This window comes from Glarea lozoyensis, assembly GCF_000409485.1.
Source record: "Glarea lozoyensis ATCC 20868 chromosome Unknown GLAREA6, whole genome shotgun sequence".
Classification (NCBI taxonomy): Eukaryota; Fungi; Ascomycota; class Leotiomycetes; order Helotiales; family Helotiaceae; genus Glarea; species Glarea lozoyensis.
The window spans coordinates 2,089,497-2,110,856 of NW_007361001.1; the positions used below are offsets into that span (position 1 = coordinate 2,089,497).

A 21,360-nucleotide genomic window follows, 5' to 3' on the forward strand; every position below is an offset into this window, starting at 1 on the left:
TTAAAGAAAGGGAGATGAATTCAATTGCAAACGCAATTGACGGGAGAGGAGATTGAGATGGGGGGATTGTTCTGATGACAAGAACCTTCTTGACGAGTTCGACGGCTTGAGATTGGAACGAGAAGAGTTCAGACAGCGCTAGCGTTGAGACCACGTGATGAGTGAATATGGGGCTGCAAAGTGAAGGCGAGCCTATTAGAGGACGGTGGGGCATCAACATAGCAACAAGCGGCTCTCGAAAAGCTCCACCGAAGAATCGAAGCATCAATAAAGTTTGTCGAAGAGTTCGTAGTCATCAATCCAGGCATATCTAGCAGCCGTCATACATAAAATATTTTGCAGTTTAAGAGTATTTTCAAGATCTAGTGATCAGAAGATGATCGTTTCTCCTTTTCCCTCGAGGATAACTTATTATATTGGCCGCCGCTTTTCTTTGGATCCGTTCCGGAAATTCCCTCGTCGCCATCAAAACTGGTCATCCTTAATTCTCAGGTAAATACGATACTATTGAAGATATCATTCCTCAAAGCACTCGACGAAATCACGATATTTCGTCTGTTACTTTAAGTAAATATCGCGTTTCGACAGCCATATATCTTGTCCGCGGGTTGCACTCGAGCCATAACGATCACGCTACCATTCAATCATGGTTATAGACGTTACTCGTTGAGAACAATTGACGAATTCGTATAGTTTCTGAAAGCAATTGACGAAATCACGATATTTCGTCAATTACTATAAGTGAATATCGCATTTCGACGGCCATTTGTCTTTCAGGTTGTCCACAGGTGGTTGCACCACAACGACCCCGCTAGCACTTAATCGTGTTTTATACACTATTGTGCATTATATACTTGCCAGAAACGCCGACCATTGCGAGCTCCTCACGTTGTTAATTCACATTCAGTGGGAATGCATAGAAATTAGTAGAGACACCGCCATCCAATGTCTGCTTCTTGAAATCCCGATATTTTGGGTTGGTAGTTATCATTTGGTTTGTAGCTAATGATAATGATGTTGCCGTCTCTAAGCTATGCTTTGAATACCGAATAACAGCCAACAAAATGCCTAGACCAGCAGCCATCCCCATGCATCGCTACCATGAAGCCATACATTTGCCCATTTGATGCAATACAGTGCTCAACTCTCTCAATCTCACGCGCTAGCAACAACTCCTCCACCCCCATTCATGCCACTCAATCCAAGACCAGGCACATTCACCGTCCTCGAACTCGTTTCCGCCATTGCTTCATCTTCTGTCTCATCGTCGACTCGCTGTGCTTCCCATGTTTCCACCTGGCTCAAAAGCCATTCGCTAGCTTCTGATTGGTACTTCTTCATCATTCGACCTAATCCAGTAACTTCACTCTTCTTAACATGTCCAAACCGGCTTTTGCGAACACGTTTGGCATTCTCCTCATCGTTCCAGCATGAGTGATCTGAAGATACGTATATAAGGGAGTTTTCCTTGTACCATTTCGACAGGCCGGGGTCTGTCTCAGATTTCACAGGACGTAGAGAGCCGGTTACGAATGCTAGGACGCAGGGGATCCGATCTTTGACCTCTGTTGAAGGTTAGAAATCTCCATTGGATAGAGTAGGGGGGAAACATACCACGGGCTGTAAGTAGCTGCTTAATTCCAAGATATGCGTCGCCGACTCCTAGTAGCACGATAGGTGCACCCGAATTAATTTGAAGATGATTATCCCACAAGTAGCTGAGCAATTCCTGAAACTGTGTTTGGACATCTTGTTCTGAAGAGTTAGGTAGAAATGGATTAATGTCCCCTTTTGGTATCTCTTTTGGGAAGTTCACATCGATTACTCCGAACTTGTTCTCGATCGCCCAGTCGATGTATGGGAAATTATCCGCAGCCTAACTAGAATTAGAGAGAGAAAGTTCGTGTAGATGAACAAACTTACCATAAATCCGTTGTGAGGCGCGATAGAATTATTAATAACGTCGGGTTGAGCGAATATCGCAGGACTGCCTTGTCAGACGATTTACTTGTGGCCCTGGAAATGGGGTGACTTACGGATCATGAAGTAGAATGAGTATTCTCTTTGCAGTGTGAATCTGAGGCGTGACCAACACCTGATCCTCGAATATCTTGTTCAGCTTATTACGAAGGATTGGCATGGTGATCATGTTGTGCTTCTTGCTCAAGATACCCTTTTCATATCCCCTAGCAACGGTGCTCAACCTGATAGCGTCTCGATCTAACAGCTCCGCGACCAAGTTGATGCCAGGACGCATACATTTCCAGTAACGGCTCTGTACCGCCCTGACCTGCTCCAAATCCTTAGACGCTTTATGATTGATGGGTGGAATCTCCATACGCTCAGGAGGTTCACCCATAAGAGTTTGAGTAACAGCGAGCGCCGACTTCGAAATCGCCGTCAAGTCGTAACCACCCTCGAGACAGACGGCCACTTTGCCGTTGGCCAGGGACATTAACATGTGCGTCATGTGCGAATAACAGGCCGGCGACACAAAACAACCCCCAAGTTCATCACCTGCCGCAGCGTCAAATCCAGCGGATACAATGACGAGATCGGGATCGAATTCCTGGGCTATAGGCATTACAATCCTCTGAAAAGCGGCCATATATTCTCCATCACCCATTCCCTGTGCGTGCCACCCGATGTTGACATTTTTGCCCACCCCAGGACCGGATCCAACCATTGGAATGCCACCGTCTGGAGCGTCAGGATCGTCACCTTTACCAGGATAGAAACTACCATCTGAGTAGACATGGATCGAGATATAGAGAACATTTGGATCATCGTAGAAGATGTTCTGTACGCCGTTGCCATGATGGACGTCCCAGTCGAGAATAAGCACTTTGCGACAAATCTCGGGGTAGTCCTGCATACAGACTTTTGCAGCGATTGGGACATTGTTAAATATACAGAACCCCATCGACTCATTATGTTCTGCGTGATGGCCAGGCGGCCGTATCACAGCAATCGCATTTTTCAGCTGCCCTTCGACAACCCGCTTGCAAGATTCGATAGCACCTCCAGCGGAAACAAGCGCCGCCAAGTATGTCAAGTTACCAACATATAAAGACTTCCTTCCCTCATCAAAGGCCAACGTCATGGCTCGTAGCTCAGCAGAACTCTTGTTGTCCAGCTCTCGTACCCACTCGTAATGAGACGGTGTATGTGCTAGGCAAATCTCATCTCTCCGAGCTTCTCGTGCCGGAATACGCCATAGATACTTCGTCGGCGAGTTCTTCAATATTTCAGCCAACTCAAGCTCAGAACCACTGTAGATTAGGCCAGCTTCTCTGAAAGCGTCCATAATGGCGCCTATTCGGCGGGGATCTTCAGGGTGATGTGAGTTCTCTGTGTAATCTGCGTTCGCGTGAAATTTCATCCTATCATCGTAACAACATCCCGTAGGCAGGAAGAGCTTCCTGCCCGAAAATTTCGTGACAGATTCTGATGACTGAGAGTGATCTAGTGATTCCGTCACAGAATCTGGTTTTTCTAGATGGCTTGGATATGGCTGTAGCTCTCTTGGGTCTACAAACCCGTTCTGTACGACGCCGTTAATCGCGAAAGTGTCATCGTTGTCTCGCATGAGAGTGTCTATCTCGCTGCTCTGTAACACCGTAGACGAAAGTGGTGCATCCATCTTGAAGATAGGAAGGCTGAACAAAGTCACAGATGAGACCTAATGCTTCAAGCCGAGGTGACATGCGAGCGCCTACCCTGTGAAGCTTTCGAGCCGCAGGGCACTCAGTTCTCAGAACCTTGGAATGCTGGAACAGGTTTGTCAGGCTCGCGGCGATGACAAACAAGTCTAGCTTTTGCGCTAGATCTGTGAATATTATTAGCCATGGTCTGCATGAACCTCGAAGTGGAAAAGGGCAGGTAGAAAATAGGACGGACAGTGTCCAGCAGTCGTGTGCTCAGCGACTAACTGGCCCAGGAGAGGAAAGAGGCGCACTTTTATGTGTTCTCAGAAACCAAAAGTAGTAACAAATCATCGATGAAGAGCTGGTAGAGAGGCTAAAACAATAGGAGGGTATTGAGGATTGAGCTTGATGAATGTCACGAGACATTTCGGGCCACGACTGATGCTGCGATATGAGAGGCAATGCTTGGCAAAACATGCCTGGTCAAAAGCAGTCTGGCTTGTCAAGCATTGCATTTAAAGGTGAACAGTAGAATATAAGCAGTTTATAAACTTACTATTGTCTATAAAGACACTTGCCGCAGGGCCAGCAACCCAGTGCAACTTCAAAGGAAGTTGTGTCGGTGTCGCTGCTCTAAAATTAAGTATTCGTATAGAGATGGAAGAGGGTCCCTATCAGAGGATCGTAGAAGTGCAATCGGCTTCGGTGACGGTGGGAAGTTGCAGGTAGAATTATGAGAAGAGACACGATCTCGGACGACGCGATTCGTGAAGAGGGTTCGAGCTTAGCCAAAAGCGGCAACCCTTTTTTAGGTGCATCGCTGTGGACAAGACAAGATGAATAGTTGTCTAAACATAATGTTTTATCGATCAAGTTGACACATTTTAATATCAATTTGGTCCAGTCAATAATGCGTGATGTTGATTATATTAAGTAATTTGTGCATCGCTCTACACTACCAGAGATCTTTGAAGACTGGAAGGAGGATCTTGCCATAGAGCAATAGCTACCATGGACGTTACCGAAACTTGTTATTTAGTTAGTCAAGTTTAAAATATCGTAATTCCACTAATCTATTCAATTTTGATCCTTTTAAAAAAAAACCTTCTCTTCAGTTCGTTAGTTGAACTGATCAGAAAATACATCTTTCTAACTGACAAAGTTTGATATATGTTCAAGACCACCACAAGATTTCATAATATTAAGTAAAATAGCGCCATCCAGTAACAAGCGCAGCCACAGTGGAAATACAACATTTATTCCATCAACCTAATGGGGCATCGTGTAACTTTCCTATTCTTTGGAGTGAACAATACATTCCGAAAGTTGTTTACAAATAAATCATATCCACACCTGGCCCATGGCTTTTGGAAACTATTGAAATTGATAAATCTTACAGTCTAATCCAGAATATTGAGATTGCTTTAGGAATAAGAATTCAAAACATGATATTTGACGAAATGTGGCATTTTGATCAATTATTTTGAACATTTTTAATATTTCATTAAATCAAATTGACGAACCGTTGTAAATTCTAAAGAGGGTTTTGATTAAACGACACAATTGGTAACATTTTCCTTTCAAAGACAGATAGTCCGTTCTATCAATCATTTTGAGTAAGAAATACCCTGTCAACTCTTTCTGAAATCTATTCTACTAATATAGAAGAACTTATTGTATTGTTATAGATTCTCATAATCAGGAAACTGATCAGCCCCACCTTTGTCGTTTCGCACCCATATTGCCCATTATATCTTCTTACCAATTTAACGGGGATTTTAAAAAGTTGTACGTCGCTTGAAGTTTCATATGTCTGAACCTCGCAATGCATGGATGTTTGAATATATCAAATCAACTGAGTTATGTGCCTGCCACGCCGAACCGACTGGCTAAGTCCCCAGAATTAAGCAATAAAGCCTTAAGAGCTTTAATATCAAGGTTTCGGATCTAGATTCCTTTGCAAATATAGGTGATTTTGTGGCCGATCTGGTTACCTGTCAAGGTATTGAACAAGACGTATCTCTAGCGAGAATGTTGAGCAAATCTGCCATCAAACTACCGCACTGAATGCTCGAACATGACGAAATATCACCATCCCTGATCTCGGATTTGGTGAATTTCTTACCTCAAGGTAGTATATTTAGAAATGCTGGACCGACCAGTGGCTGCTTTCTTGATTCCTGAAGAGAAGTAGATCGAAATCCAAGCCGAGTCAGTTGAGGAATTGCAACACTGGCAACACAAGTGTTCTTCATACTCGAATTTCACATTATTGTCTTCACTGAATACGAAATTTTAATATCGGTATAAAGTGAAAAAGAAGAGATTTTATTGTCGAATGTAGATCGGCCCTTCAATTGGCTGTATCGACTATTCTCTTCTTCACATTTGGATCTTAAGAAAACTTCAGCTCTTCTACTCTCCAACAAATATCCATGTGAACAAAATGTACAATAATGGCGCATTTTTTGCCCGCACAGCCCATCAAGACAACTCCGAGTCCACCATCATCTAACACGACTTCTTCAGTCATCGTTGTTTCCCTAACTCTGGCGGGATTGAGTTTATTCCGAACACTACTATACTAACCAACACTCTCAGGGTAACTCAAGTATTACTCAACGCCCAGGTTCTGTAGATAGATTTTTCAGAATCACAGAGAGACGTCACTGCAATTATACCTGTTCAACGAATTGCCGCCTAAATTTGAAGCTCCACAGATGATAGGAACGGTTTTCAAAGCTCATATGAGCGCCCTCATTGTAGACACAACAAACGCCACTCGAAAGCACATTTTTGGATTAAGTTGACAACATCCGATTTTCTTACAATTCAGTTGATTAAACAACGAGTTTCCTTAACCACGTCGAGGAAATAACACATCATCTAGCTCCATTCGAAGTCTCTAAAGATGAGAAGATCTTATGGTGTCAAGCATAACAACCCGGTCGAGAATCTAGTTGCCAGATCTCTCCGTATATTCCTTTATCCACCCCCAGAACCGCGCTGATCAAAAGTGGCATTTCCATACTTCATTTCGATGTTGGCCACACACCAGTGGCTGACACAATTCTCTGCACAGTCCAAAATCACAACAGATTTATTAACATAACAACTTTTTCAACGTACAATTTTCTCTTAGACTGTTGCCTTAGAACCGAGAATTATCACTGTGTTTTTAGATCTCTAATATAAGGCTGTGGTGTTTAGTTTTTCACTCGTGAACATTTGGGGCGTGTAGAGAATTGTGTCAGACACTGGTGGCATATTCAGGTCTCCAAATTAACAAAACGAGATACACCATTTTGATGCCTCACCTTCCAAAGCTCTGATAAGTATTTGCAGGTCCAATTTAGTTACTGAGCCAGCCTCTATGGTTTCCGATACAACTTAAGCTCGTATCCGTACACCCTCTAGGGACCAAAAAAAGCTGCAGTCCAAACACTTCACTCAGTCGACCAAATTAACGAGCTTTCGTACATTCTCTCAAGCCTTTGAGCAAACAATTTGCTATAAAAATTCTATTTGGAACCCATTGAGATAAAAGATCGCATTGTATCCAATTGATTGGAATCCGTGGAGAAAATCCCAAAGATATTGTCTCTGAAAACAAGGTTCAACAGATAGAATGTGAGTCGATGGCGAAATCGCAGAACATAGTAGGAGAAGAGCAGTATGGCAAAAACAGGGCATGTAGGTTTGTCAAAGGAGCGGGTAAGGGTAGATCTCGTACGAAGTACATTTGCATATTAACATGGAGGAGACCGAAAGGGAATGCCACTGGACAGCCTGTGTTCTCATCATAACAAAGCAGTTTAAGGAAGTGGGTGAAAGATCTTTTTGGCACTGAAACTGCTCTTGTCTAGCACGAGGAACATGCAAATTGCAAAGAGTCATGTATGAAAATCTGAGAGGATGATACACTCAATTGAGGACTTCTATTTTCATGCTATCGTAAAGGCATTGGTGTGCCGTCAATCATTGTATGTAAAGATGTCTATCCTTGTTCATTCCCCTTTAAAGTTTACCTTTCAGCACTTCTCTGCCAGGGGAAAAGAGAATCAGAAAGCGATACCATTGATACAAATGTGAGAAATGAGTGGTGAAGACCCTACTTTCCTGCATCGACCTTGGAGATGTAGCTGAGGAGATCGAGGACACGGCGAGAATAACCTGAATTACAAATTAGCACGTGTAAACAAGGATCAAGGTTTATTGCACTTACCCCACTCGTTATCGTACCAAGCAACCAATTTCACAAAGTTATCGTTGAGCGAAATACCGGCCTTGGCATCGAAGATGCTGGAGTGGGTATCTCCGTTCAAATCGGTGGAAACAACCTCATCTTCGGTGTAAGCAAGTATACCTGTTGGTTAATTCATTAGTGAAGAGGTCTTTGAAAATTGAGGGGGTGGTGCGCACCCTTGAGAGGACCATCAGCAGCCTTCTTGATGGCAGCCTTGATGGTATCGTAAGAAGCACCCTTCTCGAGACGGCAAGTCAAGTCAACAACAGAGACATTGGATGTTGGTACACGCATAGACATTCCAGTAAGCTTGCCATTGAGCTCTGGGATGACCTTTCCGACAGCCTTAGCGGCACCGGTGCTGCTAGGAATGATGTTCTGAGCAGCAGTTCGGCCTCCACGCCAGTCCTTGGCGGATGGACCATCGACGGTCTTTTGGGTAGCAGTGTAGGAGTGGATGGTGGTCATGAGACCCTCAATGATGGTGAACTCATCGTTGATGACCTTGGCGAGAGGAGCAAGGCAGTTGGTTGTGCAAGAGGCGTTGGAGATAACCTCGATGTCGGACTTGTAGGTCTTCTCGTTGACGCCCATAACGTACATAGGAGCATCGGCAGATGGAGCAGAGATGACAACCTTCTTGGCGCCTCCCTTCAAGTGAGCCTTTGCCTTGTCGGTGGTGGTGAAGACTCCGGTAGCCTCAACAATGTAGTAAGCATCGGTCTCGCTCCATGGGATGTTTGCTGGGTCGCGCTCAGTGTAGAATCTGATGTGCTTGCCATTGACCTCCAATCCGTTGTCGGTAGCCTTGATGTCGCCCTTGAACTGTCCGTGGGTGGAGTCGTACTTGAGCATATAGGCCTGTTGTAATCAGTATCACAACACCGATGAGATGAGCTTGGAGTACGTACGGCATAGTGTGGCTCGATGAAAGGATCGTTCACGGCGACGATGTCAATATCGTCGTGCTCGATGGCATTGCGAAAGACAATGCGTCCAATACGACCGAAGCCATTGATTCCGACCTTTGTTGGTGCCATATTGTTTTCTGGTGAAGATTAGCCCCGCGATGACGAAGGAGCGACAAGAATTCTCGATGTAGAGGATGGGCGACTGGCAGAGTGAACAGATGGGGAAGGATATACATACATGTTTCGTTGATTGTTTTTCTTAGGTTGGTTGTTTCGTACGATGTCGAAGGAAGAAGAATCGAGACGAAAATGAGAGAGTTTGTGCTCGTGGTGGGGTGTTGTTGAGATGGGAAGATGCGCTACGCTACGGAAAAGAGGGGCAAGCCACGACCACGACCACCGAAACCAAGCAAGCAATCACTGCGACAAGGCTGTCTGGCAACCAACCAGCTGGAAACACCACAGACTAGATGATGATTTTTCTCGACGTGGAGTGGATGAGTCCTCAATTGGCTTCCTCACTCATCTTATCGTGCATCCGGTCGCGCCCCTGCGCAATCGTGTTCCCGTTACGCTTTACGAAGTTTTTATTTATTCCTTTCGCTCCAGATGATCAGGAAAAGCTGACGGAGATTTAAATCTCTCAATAATACAGTCTCACCACCACCTGCAGTCGATGAGGCTGGAGGAGTGAGCAGAGTGAGCAGAGTGAGCAGAGTCACCATCACGTCACACTTTAAGAGCAGGCGACTCGCTCCGAGCCGCCGGGGAGATACGGTGCTATGAGGAACTAGATACTCCACGATAATTCGGATAGAATGGAAGTAATTCTTTAACCGAGCTATCGTTCGAACGGCGAAGCTATTATTCTTTACCTAGGTAATCTGTTTCTCGTGGTCCTGACCATACCAATATCAAACTCCAGAACACCAACCCCCCTTGAAGATTCAAAATGGAAGCTCCATCGTCAACAGGAACATTTCCTCTCGGTGTCTCCAGACTGCGCTGTCAGCTAAACCTCCTCCTAACTGCGGAGCGTTGCGTTGCGCCGCCACGTGTAGTTCAGACTTTTCTCATTGCATGGCATCCTTCTTGCAAAGTGTTATTCCCTCAATCCATATGAGTAACACTCATTCCCTGCCTTTTGCTTGACAAATATTTAACGGCAGCCGGCCAAATCTTCGGGCTTTTCTTATTCTCGATAACGCCCCACGCCTTTTATCTGACTTGAAGCTAAGCTCCTATTGTCATTGCAGGTGGCTGAATTCGCCCTCTAATTGCCAACAGCGTTATTCTTTCGCACGAGAAGCATTCTCATTCAGATTTCTCGCCAGATAAAGAGCTGCCCAAAGCCTCCCAATCTTGTTTGCTTTCGAGCCAGAAATCACGTGCTATGCATCGATGATTATACAACAGAATGTGTTGAAAACTCGGAAACCTGCATGGCTTCATAACTCGTGACAATCTTGAAAAAAGCTGATTTATTGCCGCTCGCGCTCGCGCTCATGAATTTTTTGGAACTGTTATGGATTTATGATCGGGAGACACGTGAGGCTTTCTCTTACGGGTTCACCAGCAGAAATCCACATCTGATTCTGCCGGACAACCATTCATACATCTTTCATTCACCCTTTTATGCTCACATCTCTTCGCCAAACAAAATGTACTTCTTTCTAACAAAGATCTAATGCCACAATAGTCTTTGATCTTTCGCTGTTTTACGTGCTTACATAGAAAAATAACTTCTTTCAAACCACAATATCATATCTTAGGCTCTTAAGGATTTACTGTGTCACTTACAACTGTTCATCAACTTTCAAATCCCTTCGCTTTCAGTTTAACGTTAGTAGAACTAGCTGCCTTATTGCTGCCGCAGAATGTTTCAATCTTTCCTTTCACGAATACATTGTTCTGCACTAGGTCAGACCGTAGATATTCTTGGTTAGAGAGTCGCTAAATCTAGACATTCATATCATGGAGCGAAGGATACTTTGGGGCCCTGAAACGTACCAACTTCCGTTGTTGGCCTCATTGGGTCCGAGTCCGTCTTTCATTGATTTAGGAGCCGCCAGAAAGGTTCATTCTTAAAGTTTGCTGTATCGTGTAACAGACAAAGACGCGAAGTGACAAAGAGCCCTGGTATATCATGTCGTCCCGTCGCTCGTTCCTACCTCTTGATTCTTGTTCAAGAAGTAGGACTTAACTGTTTATCACAAAAAAAACGCCCAAATTTCAATCGAAGGCAAATACCAGTGAGTGTTGTCCTTTTTTATATGGACCTTGACAGTAAAGACTGCTGTCTGCTTGGACTTCTAGACTGACAATGAAATTAGATCTTGTTGCCAACCATCTGGTCAACTTTCTCAACATCTGTAAAGTATCATCCCACCCAGAACACTCTAAAGTAAGTCATTTTTTTAAAACTCACATCCTTTTGAGGCTTCGAGCGACAAAGCTAATTCTTGGACACAAAGATAAAAATGTCCTATAATGTATATGTCGCTGCATATGCCGGAGCTAGTCGGGATCACCACACCATTTTTGTGGAAAACAGGAAACGCGGAGCTGGAACTATCTTCCAAGTTAAAGGCAGCATTCAGCAAGGCATGGAATTCGAATCCAAAAAAGTGAAGAAGCCCGAGGACTCCCTTTCTTTCGTTGATAAAACACTTGTCGGAACAGTGACGAAAGAAAATTATCCCAAGATTGCCACCATTTGTGCTACTATACCCCCACCGCACAAACAATTCATCGGAGCCAAGAGAATCAACCCAAAGGTGCCTTTTAGAACATGTCAGGAATGGAATGCTGATGCTTTGAAAGCCTTGAAGAATCTCAAGTTATTGTTGAAAAATAGTGGGCTTGTCAACGTGTTTTGCTATTTAGTCCGTCATTGCTAGATATTGTGATTGTAGATATCCAATAGGGTTATTTTGAGTCGGATACAGGAATGTGTTTTGTTTGACACATCGGTTGGAATGCTTGGTAGATGAGTGAAATGTGATTCGAAAGAACTTCATAGATCGCACCGAGATATTAAACCTCGAGTCTCAATGCGTAGCATTTTGAGTGCTTAGGCCTTAACTTCAAATATTGATATTAACAGAAAACAACAGGATCAAAGTGGATTTTGGTCATGTCATCTTGCAACTTTTACGTCATAGTGTCATAGTGTTGCAGTGATCAACTATAATCATGTTTCAACAAAAGGTTTGTTCGGACACCAAGAGCATAAATAAAGAAGAACAAACTTCTCTTGGGACATGTCATTCGGTTCTTTTCATGTTAGACGCTGCTGGCGGCTCGAAGTTGTTGCCCTTCCTACTTTCTTCAATATTATGGTCAGATCCATGATCTATGATATCTGTAACGCAACGACCCCGATTTAACCACCATCTTGGGCATCTTCCAAGGGACATACTTAGTTCGTATAGTGTTGGATTGGGACAATACTGCGAATGGTGACTGGTATTTCGTGTAGCAACTTCGGATTTCCTTCGAGGTTCCTGGACGCGTAAGAGACTACTGACTCGAAACGTCGTTTCTCAGCGAAGTTTCTATTTCCACGTCAACATTCCTTGTCACCATTGGTGTCAACCATGGATCACGTGAACAAATAGTCACATTCCACCACATTCATTTGCTTAAATACACCACTTTAGCACGAAGCTCTTTGACTGACTACCCACAAATTCAGTCCAATGTTGTAGAGCGTCGGTAGCGCGACAATGACTTCTGTCATGGTGCCATATTACGCTCAACCCGATGAGCTTCCTTGTCCTCTCCCAACAAAACAGCAAATCCATAGTTCTGAAGAGATCTTCCTCGATTACGGCGAGGGTCGAAAAGTGGTCGGGTTCGGCCACAATTTTGTCGTCAAGTATGGGCTCAACGTTGAGCTGATAGAGGGAGAGAACATGCTGTTTATAGCACAGCTGAAGGACACATCCGTTCGAGCGCCGAAAGTTTATGCATTGTACGAGGATCCGAAAGACGAAATGAGATACATAGTAATGGAAAGAATCACCGGCGTTACTCTTTTGTCTGTCTGGAGTTCTCTTGAGGCTCCACAAAAAGAAGCCATATGTGCTAAATTGCGTCGTAGTATGGATACTTTACGAAAGCTACCCTCACCTGGAGGATACTGCAGCATTGGTCGACGGCCACTCGAAGACTGCATGTTTTGGACCAGCAAAGATAGTGACGAGACAGAGTCACCAGTGGAACAGGTCAATGGTCCAATCGACACCCCTCTCAATGGACCGTTCGACACTGAAGAAGAAGTAAATTCGGCAATGATCAAGAAATACCTCTACAATAACGCTCCTCGCGGCAAAGCTGTGTTTTATGAGCGAGCTCTACCAAAAGTGCTATGCAACCACCCACCAGTGTTTACTCATGGGGATTTACAGCGCAAAAACATCATGATCAACCGGATTCCAGACATCGACAAAGCAGGCAATGTGGTGGACGAAGAGCTAGAAGTTGTGCTTATAGATTGGGAAGTGTCTGGCTGGTATCCGAGTTATTGGGAACACTCGAGGGCAATGCAAGGTTGTGGGCGCTTTGAGGACGACTGGCATTATTGGTTGGGCCAGATTTTGGACGAATATTTGACTATATGGGCGTGGACTAATATGATGTTTCTAGAATTATGGTCATAAAGCTGTTCGTTTCGAAAAGGACTCGGGACAAAGCATTACCCCACAATATCTGAGAAGAGTTCGATTCAAACCCGGCAGCTAGCGTTTGTTTCTGGTTGATTTATGATTGTAGTTTTGGAAATCAACGCCATACCAAATTGTGCTTTTATCTCCACGTTGCGAGCTTCAAATCTATGTCGAGCTTTCAATGTTGTATTTCCATTTTTCTTTTTTTTTTTCCACAGCTATTTCCGATGAATGGACGTTATCCACCAGTTGAAATTAATGAGCTTTGTAGCCTCCAGCAAATGGTCTGGATAACAACAAGCAAGAAATTTGAAAGTAGCTCGACTCTGAAGAGCTTCAGTGGTCACCACCATCCCAAGCCTCCCCTTTCCAATGTTTTCACCAGGACCATATTGCACTCTTGATGAATTAATGCGGCATTTGAAGAATCGAGGGGACTGTATATATTGAGACGCTCTACGCGAGGGTTTTAACTTTTCGAATCTGTTGTCGTTGATGTAAACGGATTCTTGAAACACATCAAAGGTCGAAGTGTCATAATCACGTGATGCAAAATAAAGCTCATTCGCTAAACCTCTTACGATTTCGACATCCGCAAGAAGCACCTCCCGAACCAAATCGAACCGCCCAATTGCTCATACAACGCAAACGCAGGAGCACAGTCTCCCAACTAATCATCTCAATTGAACTCTCCTCTCTTTTGTACCACCAAACACTATACCCCCACCATGTTGCGCACCTCCTTAATCCGAAGCTCGCGCGGAGCAGCAGTCGTACGATCGACCCCAACCGCGATGGTCCAAAGGCGACAGGCACATGCGATCTCCAATCCTACGCTGGCGAATATCGAGAAGAGATGGGAGGCCATGCCACCACAAGAGCAGGCTGAGCTGTGGATGTCCTTGAGGGATCGCATGAAGGTCAACTGGGCAGAGTTGACTCTGCAGGAGAAGAAAGCCGGTACGTCTTGGTCTTGATACAGAGTCTTCGAATACACTCAAGCGGTTTCTTTGCGCGACAGCGGAGCTTTGTAGCGAGTTATAATTTGCTCCGTTGTCTTCAATGGCACCTGTAACAATCTCAGAAACCCCCCACTCGGCCAATATAGGAGGTCATAGAAGCTAACACGCTATTTCAAACAGCATACTACATTGCATTCGGCGCCCACGGTCCTCGCGCTGCCACACCACCAGGAGAGGCATGGAAAGTTCTTGGATATACTGGTGTTGGTATTGCTGTCAGCTTCGTCATTTTCGTTCTTATCCGTATGGGATCTAATGGTCCTGCCACAACAATGACCAAAGAGTACCAGGAGGCAACGAACGAGTACCTCAAGGTATGTAATAAGTCTTTCCTCATGAATAGGATGGATAGAGCAGGTTGTAGCAGAAGCTCTTGTGGGATTGCGTTGGCACTTTCAGGTGGCCGATATACAGTAGCCTGGAAGGGGTCTGAGCACGACTGGAGAATATCAAGCAATGAACTCGATATATGAACAAAGCTAACAAAATACTCTATAGTCACAAAACGCCGAGCCAATCTCCGGTATCTCCTCCGAAGGCTATTCGGGCAAAGGCCAAGTGCAATCCCCACCAAAGCGAACCTAGAGGGATTTTGAACAACCATATTCCACTCCTTGTTGCACGTCTTGTACTTCGAAAAACTACCACCCCTCGACTCCCTTTTTTCTTTTGTTCGTTGGTCCGCTAGATGAGGGATAGCTTGTGCATATACGGTGGCTCGTGATAAAAGCTGTGTGACGGGAGCTGGGAATGGGGTTAGGTGGGCCGGGGATGGGGATAGGGGATGGGTGGAATGGAGTGATGATTTTGTACAAAGATAGTGCTTTTAAGTTGAATGCGATTGTTGCGAGAGTTAGCATTATGAAGCTCGGGATTTGTGTTATGTGACTGTTATTTGTGACATATTTTATACTTTACAGTTGGGATCGCTAGGACAGGATGTTTCTGGAACTCGCGCAACATCTCAAGGCTCTCATAGTCAGTATAACTTGATGTAGGCTTCTGATGAAGAACGGTATGGTTGACGTGTGCTGCAAAGGTCTCAACGTCCAAGTTTGAAAGATGGTGTTGGTTACGGATCATAGTATTTACCCTCATAACTTCATATATACACAACACCAACGCCTGTGTATTTCATCAGACCTGCCCAATACCCAGAATATCAATACGACCCAGCATACCAAATATCCCACTCTCATCCCAAACACTCACATCCCAGAACTCCCACCAACCCTCAACTTCTCAAACCCACCACGATCCTCCTCCTCCTCAATTACCTTCCCATTAACCCTATCATCCCACTCACCTTCCTCCCTCTCAAACACCTCCTCAAAAGCAACTCTGGCTCCACGACTCCACCACTGTGGGATCTTCTCCCTCTCCTTCTCCCCCGGCGCAAAATGCGCTTTCACAAACGCCTCATCGATAAGACAGAACCTGATATCAGAGCCTGGAGCTATGAACATCGTTTCCTGCAGTACAGACTCGAGGATCGTGCGGAGACCCCGCGCGCCAACGCCCATTCCGGGTGTGGATTTATCGTCGTTTTTGGCCTCCGAGGAGAGGGAGGATGTGGAGTGTAGGGCTTGGCTGGCGAGAGCGTGGAGTGCGGCGGTGGTGAAGCGTAGAGATACGTTGTAGGTTGCGAAGAGGGCGGTGTATTGTTTGATGAGGGAGTTTTTGGGGTCGCGGAGGATGGAGACGAGTTGGTCGAGGGAGAGGGGGGAGAGGGAGACCGTGATGGGGATGCGGCCGAGGAGTTCGGGGATTAGGCCGTAGGATTGGAGGTCGGAGGTGTTTACTTTTTGGAGGAGGTTGGGGGGGTCCGTTGGGGAAGGCTTTTTGGTTGGGGGGCGGATGGGAGCGCCGAATCCGATGGATGAACCTGCTGAGAGACGTTTGGCGACTATTTTCTCGAGACCGACGAAGGCGCCGGCGAAGACGAAGAGGATGTTAGTTGTGTCGATGGTGTATTGTTCGCTTTTACCGGGTTGAGCTCCGGACTCTCTAGTTCCTCTTTCGAGTCTATCTCCTCCACGAGAAGAGTTTGATTCTGTTTTGGAGTTGCGGTCTTGTTTGGCGTTAATCGTGACGGTAGTGCCTTCGATCATTTTTAAGAGTCCTTGTTGAACTCCTTCGCCAGAAACATCCCTTCCATGGGTGACCACGGCTGGTTTGGCGAGCTTATCAACTTCATCAAAGAAGATGATTCCGGTCTCACATTTTGGGACGGAATGAGCTGCTGCTAGTAGAAGACGCTCGATGGAAGACTCAATGTCACTTCCAATGTATCCGGCCTGGGTCAGAGATGAGCAATCTACTGTTGCAAATGGTACTTCTAGGACGCGAGCTAGAGTTTGGAGAATGTACGTCTTTCCTACTCCGGAGGGCCCTAGTAGGAGGAGATTGGACTTTTCAATAATGGTATTTTTGTCATCCTCCAGCGGCTTAGAACCAATTTCAGGTTCCGGTTCCGGTTTTCTGTTCAGATCCACAGTTTGCGGATGGCCAGGAAATTCATCTATGAATGATGTAAGCTATGAGGAACATGATCAGGTAATGCCGAATAGGCATCGGGCATATTTACTTTCGACAGGATGAGATTTATCCGCCTTCTCCCTACTTTCTCTTCTCAACTTCTGCTCCTTCTTCTCACGTTCCTCTGCTTCCTGCCGCCGTATTTCTCGAATCCTTTGATAATGATTGAATATAGCTACACTAGTGACTTTCTTGGCTTTGTCTTGTCCCACCACGAACTTATCAAGATGGTCTTTAAGGGATTTTGGAGTAAGCCGCGTCGCTCCATGCCGCGAGGTTTGACTTAATGGCCCTTTTGCTGGTTCATTTGGGTCATAACTAGCAACGAATCCTTGACCGGAGAAGTCAGAACGGTGAAATTGTGAGTTTGAGGATAGATGATCCGTGGTGCATAATGTCCGGCGGCCGAGGGGAATTGATGGAGTATAGAACGTCTTGAAAGATGTGGTGAGAACGAGCGCCCGGGACATGGCAGGCGAATTAAGTATGTTATATATCAGGACCTGATAATCATTCTGATCGATTTGATTGCAGTGTCAGTCTCATGCGTAGTAGAAGTCGCCTCCCTTCTAGAGCTGTAGCTGCACGCCTCTTGTACCACGCACGTGATTGTATCAAGGCGACATCTGCTCAGGTGATGCGGCGGTTCTGTCGTTGCACGGCGTTACCTAGGTACTTGTAGAATGACGGGAGGTGGAGGTTGGTGTCAAGAAGTCGAGGTTCTGGCGCTGATTCAGTGCGGGGTTGAAAGGTCCCGTCGTCGGCGTTGATTGGGGATTGGGAACAACCGTGACTCTAAATGCTTCGACAGGGGTGAAGCGAGGGGTTTACTCTTCAAAATACTTCAGTACATACCGACCTAGCGAGGTACAATCATATATAATACTACTTCTCTGGCTTCCGGATCTCCATATGTATTAAAAAGAAAGGACGCAATAGTTCTAGCATATTTAATGAGGCCAAGAATGTTCCCGACCTCAAGATCCTTTGCTTGCTCTGGCCAAGACATTTCTTTCTGAGACGAACATTTTAGGAAAGCAGTTACAGAGCAATATAGATACATCTTGGTTGAAACTCAGTTGCAAATTAGGAACTCTCAACAAGGCAAATATCACAGGAAAATAAACATTATATTGATGAAAATTCTCAAAGTGCTGAGATAGATAGCCACGGCAGCCCCCATCTGGACTAGCAGCACATGCCACAACCGGGGCGGTATGGCTCGATGCTCGTTTGACAGGGGTTTGACGTCACTGTTGAAGCTCAACGAACCGCAGGAACAGGCCATTGAACGCCAAAGAAGCTGGCTGAGGCACATGGCATGGAGCTCGAGAGTAAACTTTATTCAACCCCGCAACATATCTCGCTGTAACTTCCCCAAATCCTGAATCTCATCTGGATCTTTCACAACATCGAATCCTGCATACTTGGACTGAATTCTTTTTTTCATTCCTCTCAGCTCGAAAACAAAACCTCTTTCGTAGCGCAGCGTGCCTGCTGCTTCCTCCCTTGGAGGTCAAAAATCATAAGTCAGAACAACAAGATGGACAGCACCAACGAGAACTCGAGCAACTCCATTGCGAATGGTGGAGCTGCAGATGGCTTGCCCAATGATGGCACAGGTATGTAAAGCTTTGAAACACCGAGTTTCCAATTGACAAGTGCAAAATGCTGATTTGCAACCGTTCACAGGTGTTATCCAGCTCGATCCCTGGCTCGAGCCATTCAAGGACTCCCTCAAAGAACGATATAGCAAGGTCCAAAAGTGGATGAACGTCATAAACGAAACCGAAGGTGGATTGGAGAAATTCAGTAGAGTTAGTACTATCTAGAGCTTGTCTTTGGCAGAGGACGGAGCTGATGCACATCACGTACACAGGGAACAGAGAAATTCGGGTTCAACGTAGACAAGAGCAACAACATCACATACAGAGAATGGGCGCCCAATGCAACTCAAGCATTCTTGATTGGCGATTTCAGTACGAACCTCGCATATTGGTTTTTATTCAGGACTGACATCCGCTAGATGGCTGGGATCGCGACTCCTACCCTATGAAAAAAGACTCATTTGGAGTCTTCGAACTCACAATTCCTGCAAAGGATGGCAAGCCTGCTATAGAGCACAACTCCAAAATCAAGGTAAACCAATTACACCCCAGACCTGGATGTGAAACTAATTTTCTTCGAGATCTCCATGATCACACCCTCAGGAGAGCGAATCGATCGAATTCCTGCTTGGATTAAATATGTCACTCAGGATCTTGCTGTCTCCCCTATGTATGATGCGAGATTCTGGAACCCACCAGAGTCGGAACGATATGTTTTCAAGCATCCGAGACCAAAAAAGCCCGAAAGTGCTCGAGTTTACGAAGCACATGTTGGCATATCATCTCCCGAACTCAGAGTATCTACATACAAAGAGTTTACGAAAAACATGCTCCCGAGAATCAAACATCTGGGATATAATATCATCCAACTTATGGCTATTATGGAGCACGCATACTATGCAAGCTTCGGGTACCAAATCAACAGCTTCTTCGCTGCAAGCAGCAGATATGGAACACCAGATGAACTAAAGGAACTTATTGATACGGCACATGGCATGGGTATCACCGTTCTGCTTGATGTTGTTCACTCCCATGCCTCGAAGAACGTCTTGGATGGACTCAATGAATTTGATGGGTCCGACGCATGCTACTTCCATGCAGGCCCCAAAGGTAGACATGAGTTGTGGGACAGCAGACTGTTCAACTATGAAAGTCACGAGGTATTGAGATTCCTTTTGAGCAATTTGCGCTTCTGGATGGATGAATACCACTTTGACGGATTTCGATTTGATGGCGTTACAAGCATGCTTTATACACATCATGGAATTGGAACGTAAGTATACCGGAGGCCACAGTAGAGAGTTTGGCTAATGACCTTTGTAGGGGATTTTCAGGAGGTTATCACGAGTACTTTGGTCCATCTGTGGACGATGGTGGTATCATTTATCTCATGCTGGCCAATGAGATGCTCCACTCTCTCTATCCGGAGATGATAACTATCGCCGAGGATGTCTCTGGTATGCCTGCATTGTGCGTTGCTCTCTCACTTGGAGGTGTTGGCTTTGATTATCGGCTTGCGATGGCAATTCCGGATATGTGGATCAAACTTCTCAAGGAAAAGAAGGATGATGAATGGGATATTTCGAACATCGCCCACACTTTGACAAATAGGCGCCACGGCGAAAAGACAATTGCTTACTGCGAAAGTCACGACCAAGCGTAGGTCTCCATTTTACTCTCAAAATTCGAGCAACGGAACACTAACAATCCGTAGTCTTGTAGGTGACAAGTCTATCATGATGCACCTTTGCGATGCACAGATGTATACCAATATGTCAACTCTTACAGAGTTTACACCAGTCATTGAGCGGGGTATGGCTCTCCACAAAATGATCAGACTCCTCACACATGCCCTTGGTGGTGAAGGGTATCTTAACTTTCAAGGAAACGAATTTGGTCACCCAGAGTGGCTCGACTTTCCAAGAGCAGGAAATGATAACAGCTTCTGGTATGCACGACGTCAAACAAATCTGACTGAGGATCCTCTCCTCCGATACAGATTTTTGAATGAGTTTGACGCAGGTATGAACAATGCAGAAGCCAAATACGGCTGGCTGCATTCTGAGCAGGCCTACATCAGTCTGAAGAATGAGTCTGACAAGGTCATCGTTTTCGAACGTGCTGGCCTCGTCTTTGCGTTCAACTTCCACCACAGCCAAAGCTTCCCAGATTACAGAATCGGCATTGAGCAAGCTGGTACATACCGGGTTATTTTGAACACTGATCTGAAGGACTATGGCGGATTCGAGAGAATCGACTCCGGGACTAGGTTTTTCACCACCGACCTGCCATGGAATGGGAGGAAGAACTTCACCCAGGTGTACCTTCCTACTAGAACCGCAGTGGTAAGTCTCATTTCCAGCTAGAGATCCAATATTCTTGACTAATTACTTCGTAGGTTCTGGCTCTTGAGTCCACCCTCTAATTTGTCCGCCTGCGTTGGGGAACTTGGGAATCATTTGATGGAAAAGCTTGGGTGTTTAGATCTCTTGTTGCGAATTTCAGATTGAATCGCATTGCTTCTACTGTAATTATTGATATCTCTTGCTAGACAATCGCACTATTGCCGCCTTGCAAAGAAAATTTCCACTGTAATAATGATATCCATGTACAATTAAATCACTTTCGCCAATATGCCCGAGCCCGATTTAGTCCGAGGGTCACGTGGGCGCTAAAGAAGTCGTTTGGCTCGCAAGCTCCTCACTCGAAGACCTCGCTC

The 21,360-nt window shown here is 45.3% G+C and overlaps 7 protein-coding genes across 7 annotated transcripts; 4 read left to right on the plus strand and 3 right to left on the minus strand.

Moving 5' to 3' along the window:
- Positions 1–1,155: 1,155 nt before the first annotated feature.
- Positions 1,156–3,643, minus strand: GLAREA_03011 (Arginase/deacetylase; the record flags this gene model as incomplete). The annotated part of the gene is made up of 4 exons (XM_008088096.1): positions 1,156–1,565; positions 1,615–1,876; positions 1,924–1,987; positions 2,037–3,643. 4 exons carry the CDS (start codon positions 3,641–3,643, stop codon positions 1,156–1,158), a joined length of 2,343 nt encoding a protein of 780 aa, XP_008086287.1.
- A 4,115-nt stretch (positions 3,644–7,758) lies between these two features.
- On the minus strand, positions 7,759–8,933 carry GLAREA_03012 (Glyceraldehyde-3-phosphate dehydrogenase-like, C-terminal; the record flags this gene model as incomplete). Its single annotated transcript, XM_008088097.1, has 4 exons — positions 7,759–7,820; positions 7,873–8,013; positions 8,070–8,754; positions 8,805–8,933. 4 exons carry the CDS (start codon positions 8,931–8,933, stop codon positions 7,759–7,761), a joined length of 1,017 nt encoding a protein of 338 aa, XP_008086288.1.
- A 2,351-nt stretch (positions 8,934–11,284) lies between these two features.
- Positions 11,285–11,704, plus strand: GLAREA_03013 (uncharacterized protein; the record flags this gene model as incomplete). Its single annotated transcript, XM_008088098.1, has 1 exon — positions 11,285–11,704. One exon carries the CDS (start codon positions 11,285–11,287, stop codon positions 11,702–11,704), a length of 420 nt encoding a protein of 139 aa, XP_008086289.1.
- An 828-nt stretch (positions 11,705–12,532) lies between these two features.
- On the plus strand, positions 12,533–13,468 carry GLAREA_03014 (Protein kinase-like (PK-like); the record flags this gene model as incomplete). The annotated part of the gene is made up of 1 exon (XM_008088099.1): positions 12,533–13,468. One exon carries the CDS (start codon positions 12,533–12,535, stop codon positions 13,466–13,468), a length of 936 nt encoding a protein of 311 aa, XP_008086290.1.
- Positions 13,469–14,202: 734 nt separating this feature from the next.
- On the plus strand, positions 14,203–15,081 carry GLAREA_03015 (Mitochondrial cytochrome c oxidase subunit IV; the record flags this gene model as incomplete). Its single annotated transcript, XM_008088100.1, has 3 exons — positions 14,203–14,434; positions 14,617–14,810; positions 14,995–15,081. The coding sequence occupies 3 exons, from the start codon at positions 14,203–14,205 to the stop codon at positions 15,079–15,081; spliced, it is 513 nt and encodes a 170-aa protein (XP_008086291.1).
- A 623-nt stretch (positions 15,082–15,704) lies between these two features.
- GLAREA_03016 (P-loop containing nucleoside triphosphate hydrolase) lies at positions 15,705–17,504 on the minus strand (the record flags this gene model as incomplete). The annotated part of the gene is made up of 2 exons (XM_008088101.1): positions 15,705–17,017; positions 17,084–17,504. The coding sequence occupies 2 exons, from the start codon at positions 17,502–17,504 to the stop codon at positions 15,705–15,707; spliced, it is 1,734 nt and encodes a 577-aa protein (XP_008086292.1).
- Positions 17,505–18,577: 1,073 nt separating this feature from the next.
- On the plus strand, positions 18,578–21,066 carry GLAREA_03017 ((Trans)glycosidase; the record flags this gene model as incomplete). The annotated part of the gene is made up of 8 exons (XM_008088102.1): positions 18,578–18,656; positions 18,727–18,851; positions 18,914–19,013; positions 19,061–19,173; positions 19,223–19,914; positions 19,965–20,300; positions 20,356–20,986; positions 21,040–21,066. The coding sequence occupies 8 exons, from the start codon at positions 18,578–18,580 to the stop codon at positions 21,064–21,066; spliced, it is 2,103 nt and encodes a 700-aa protein (XP_008086293.1).
- Between the last annotated feature and the right edge of the window lie 294 nt (positions 21,067–21,360).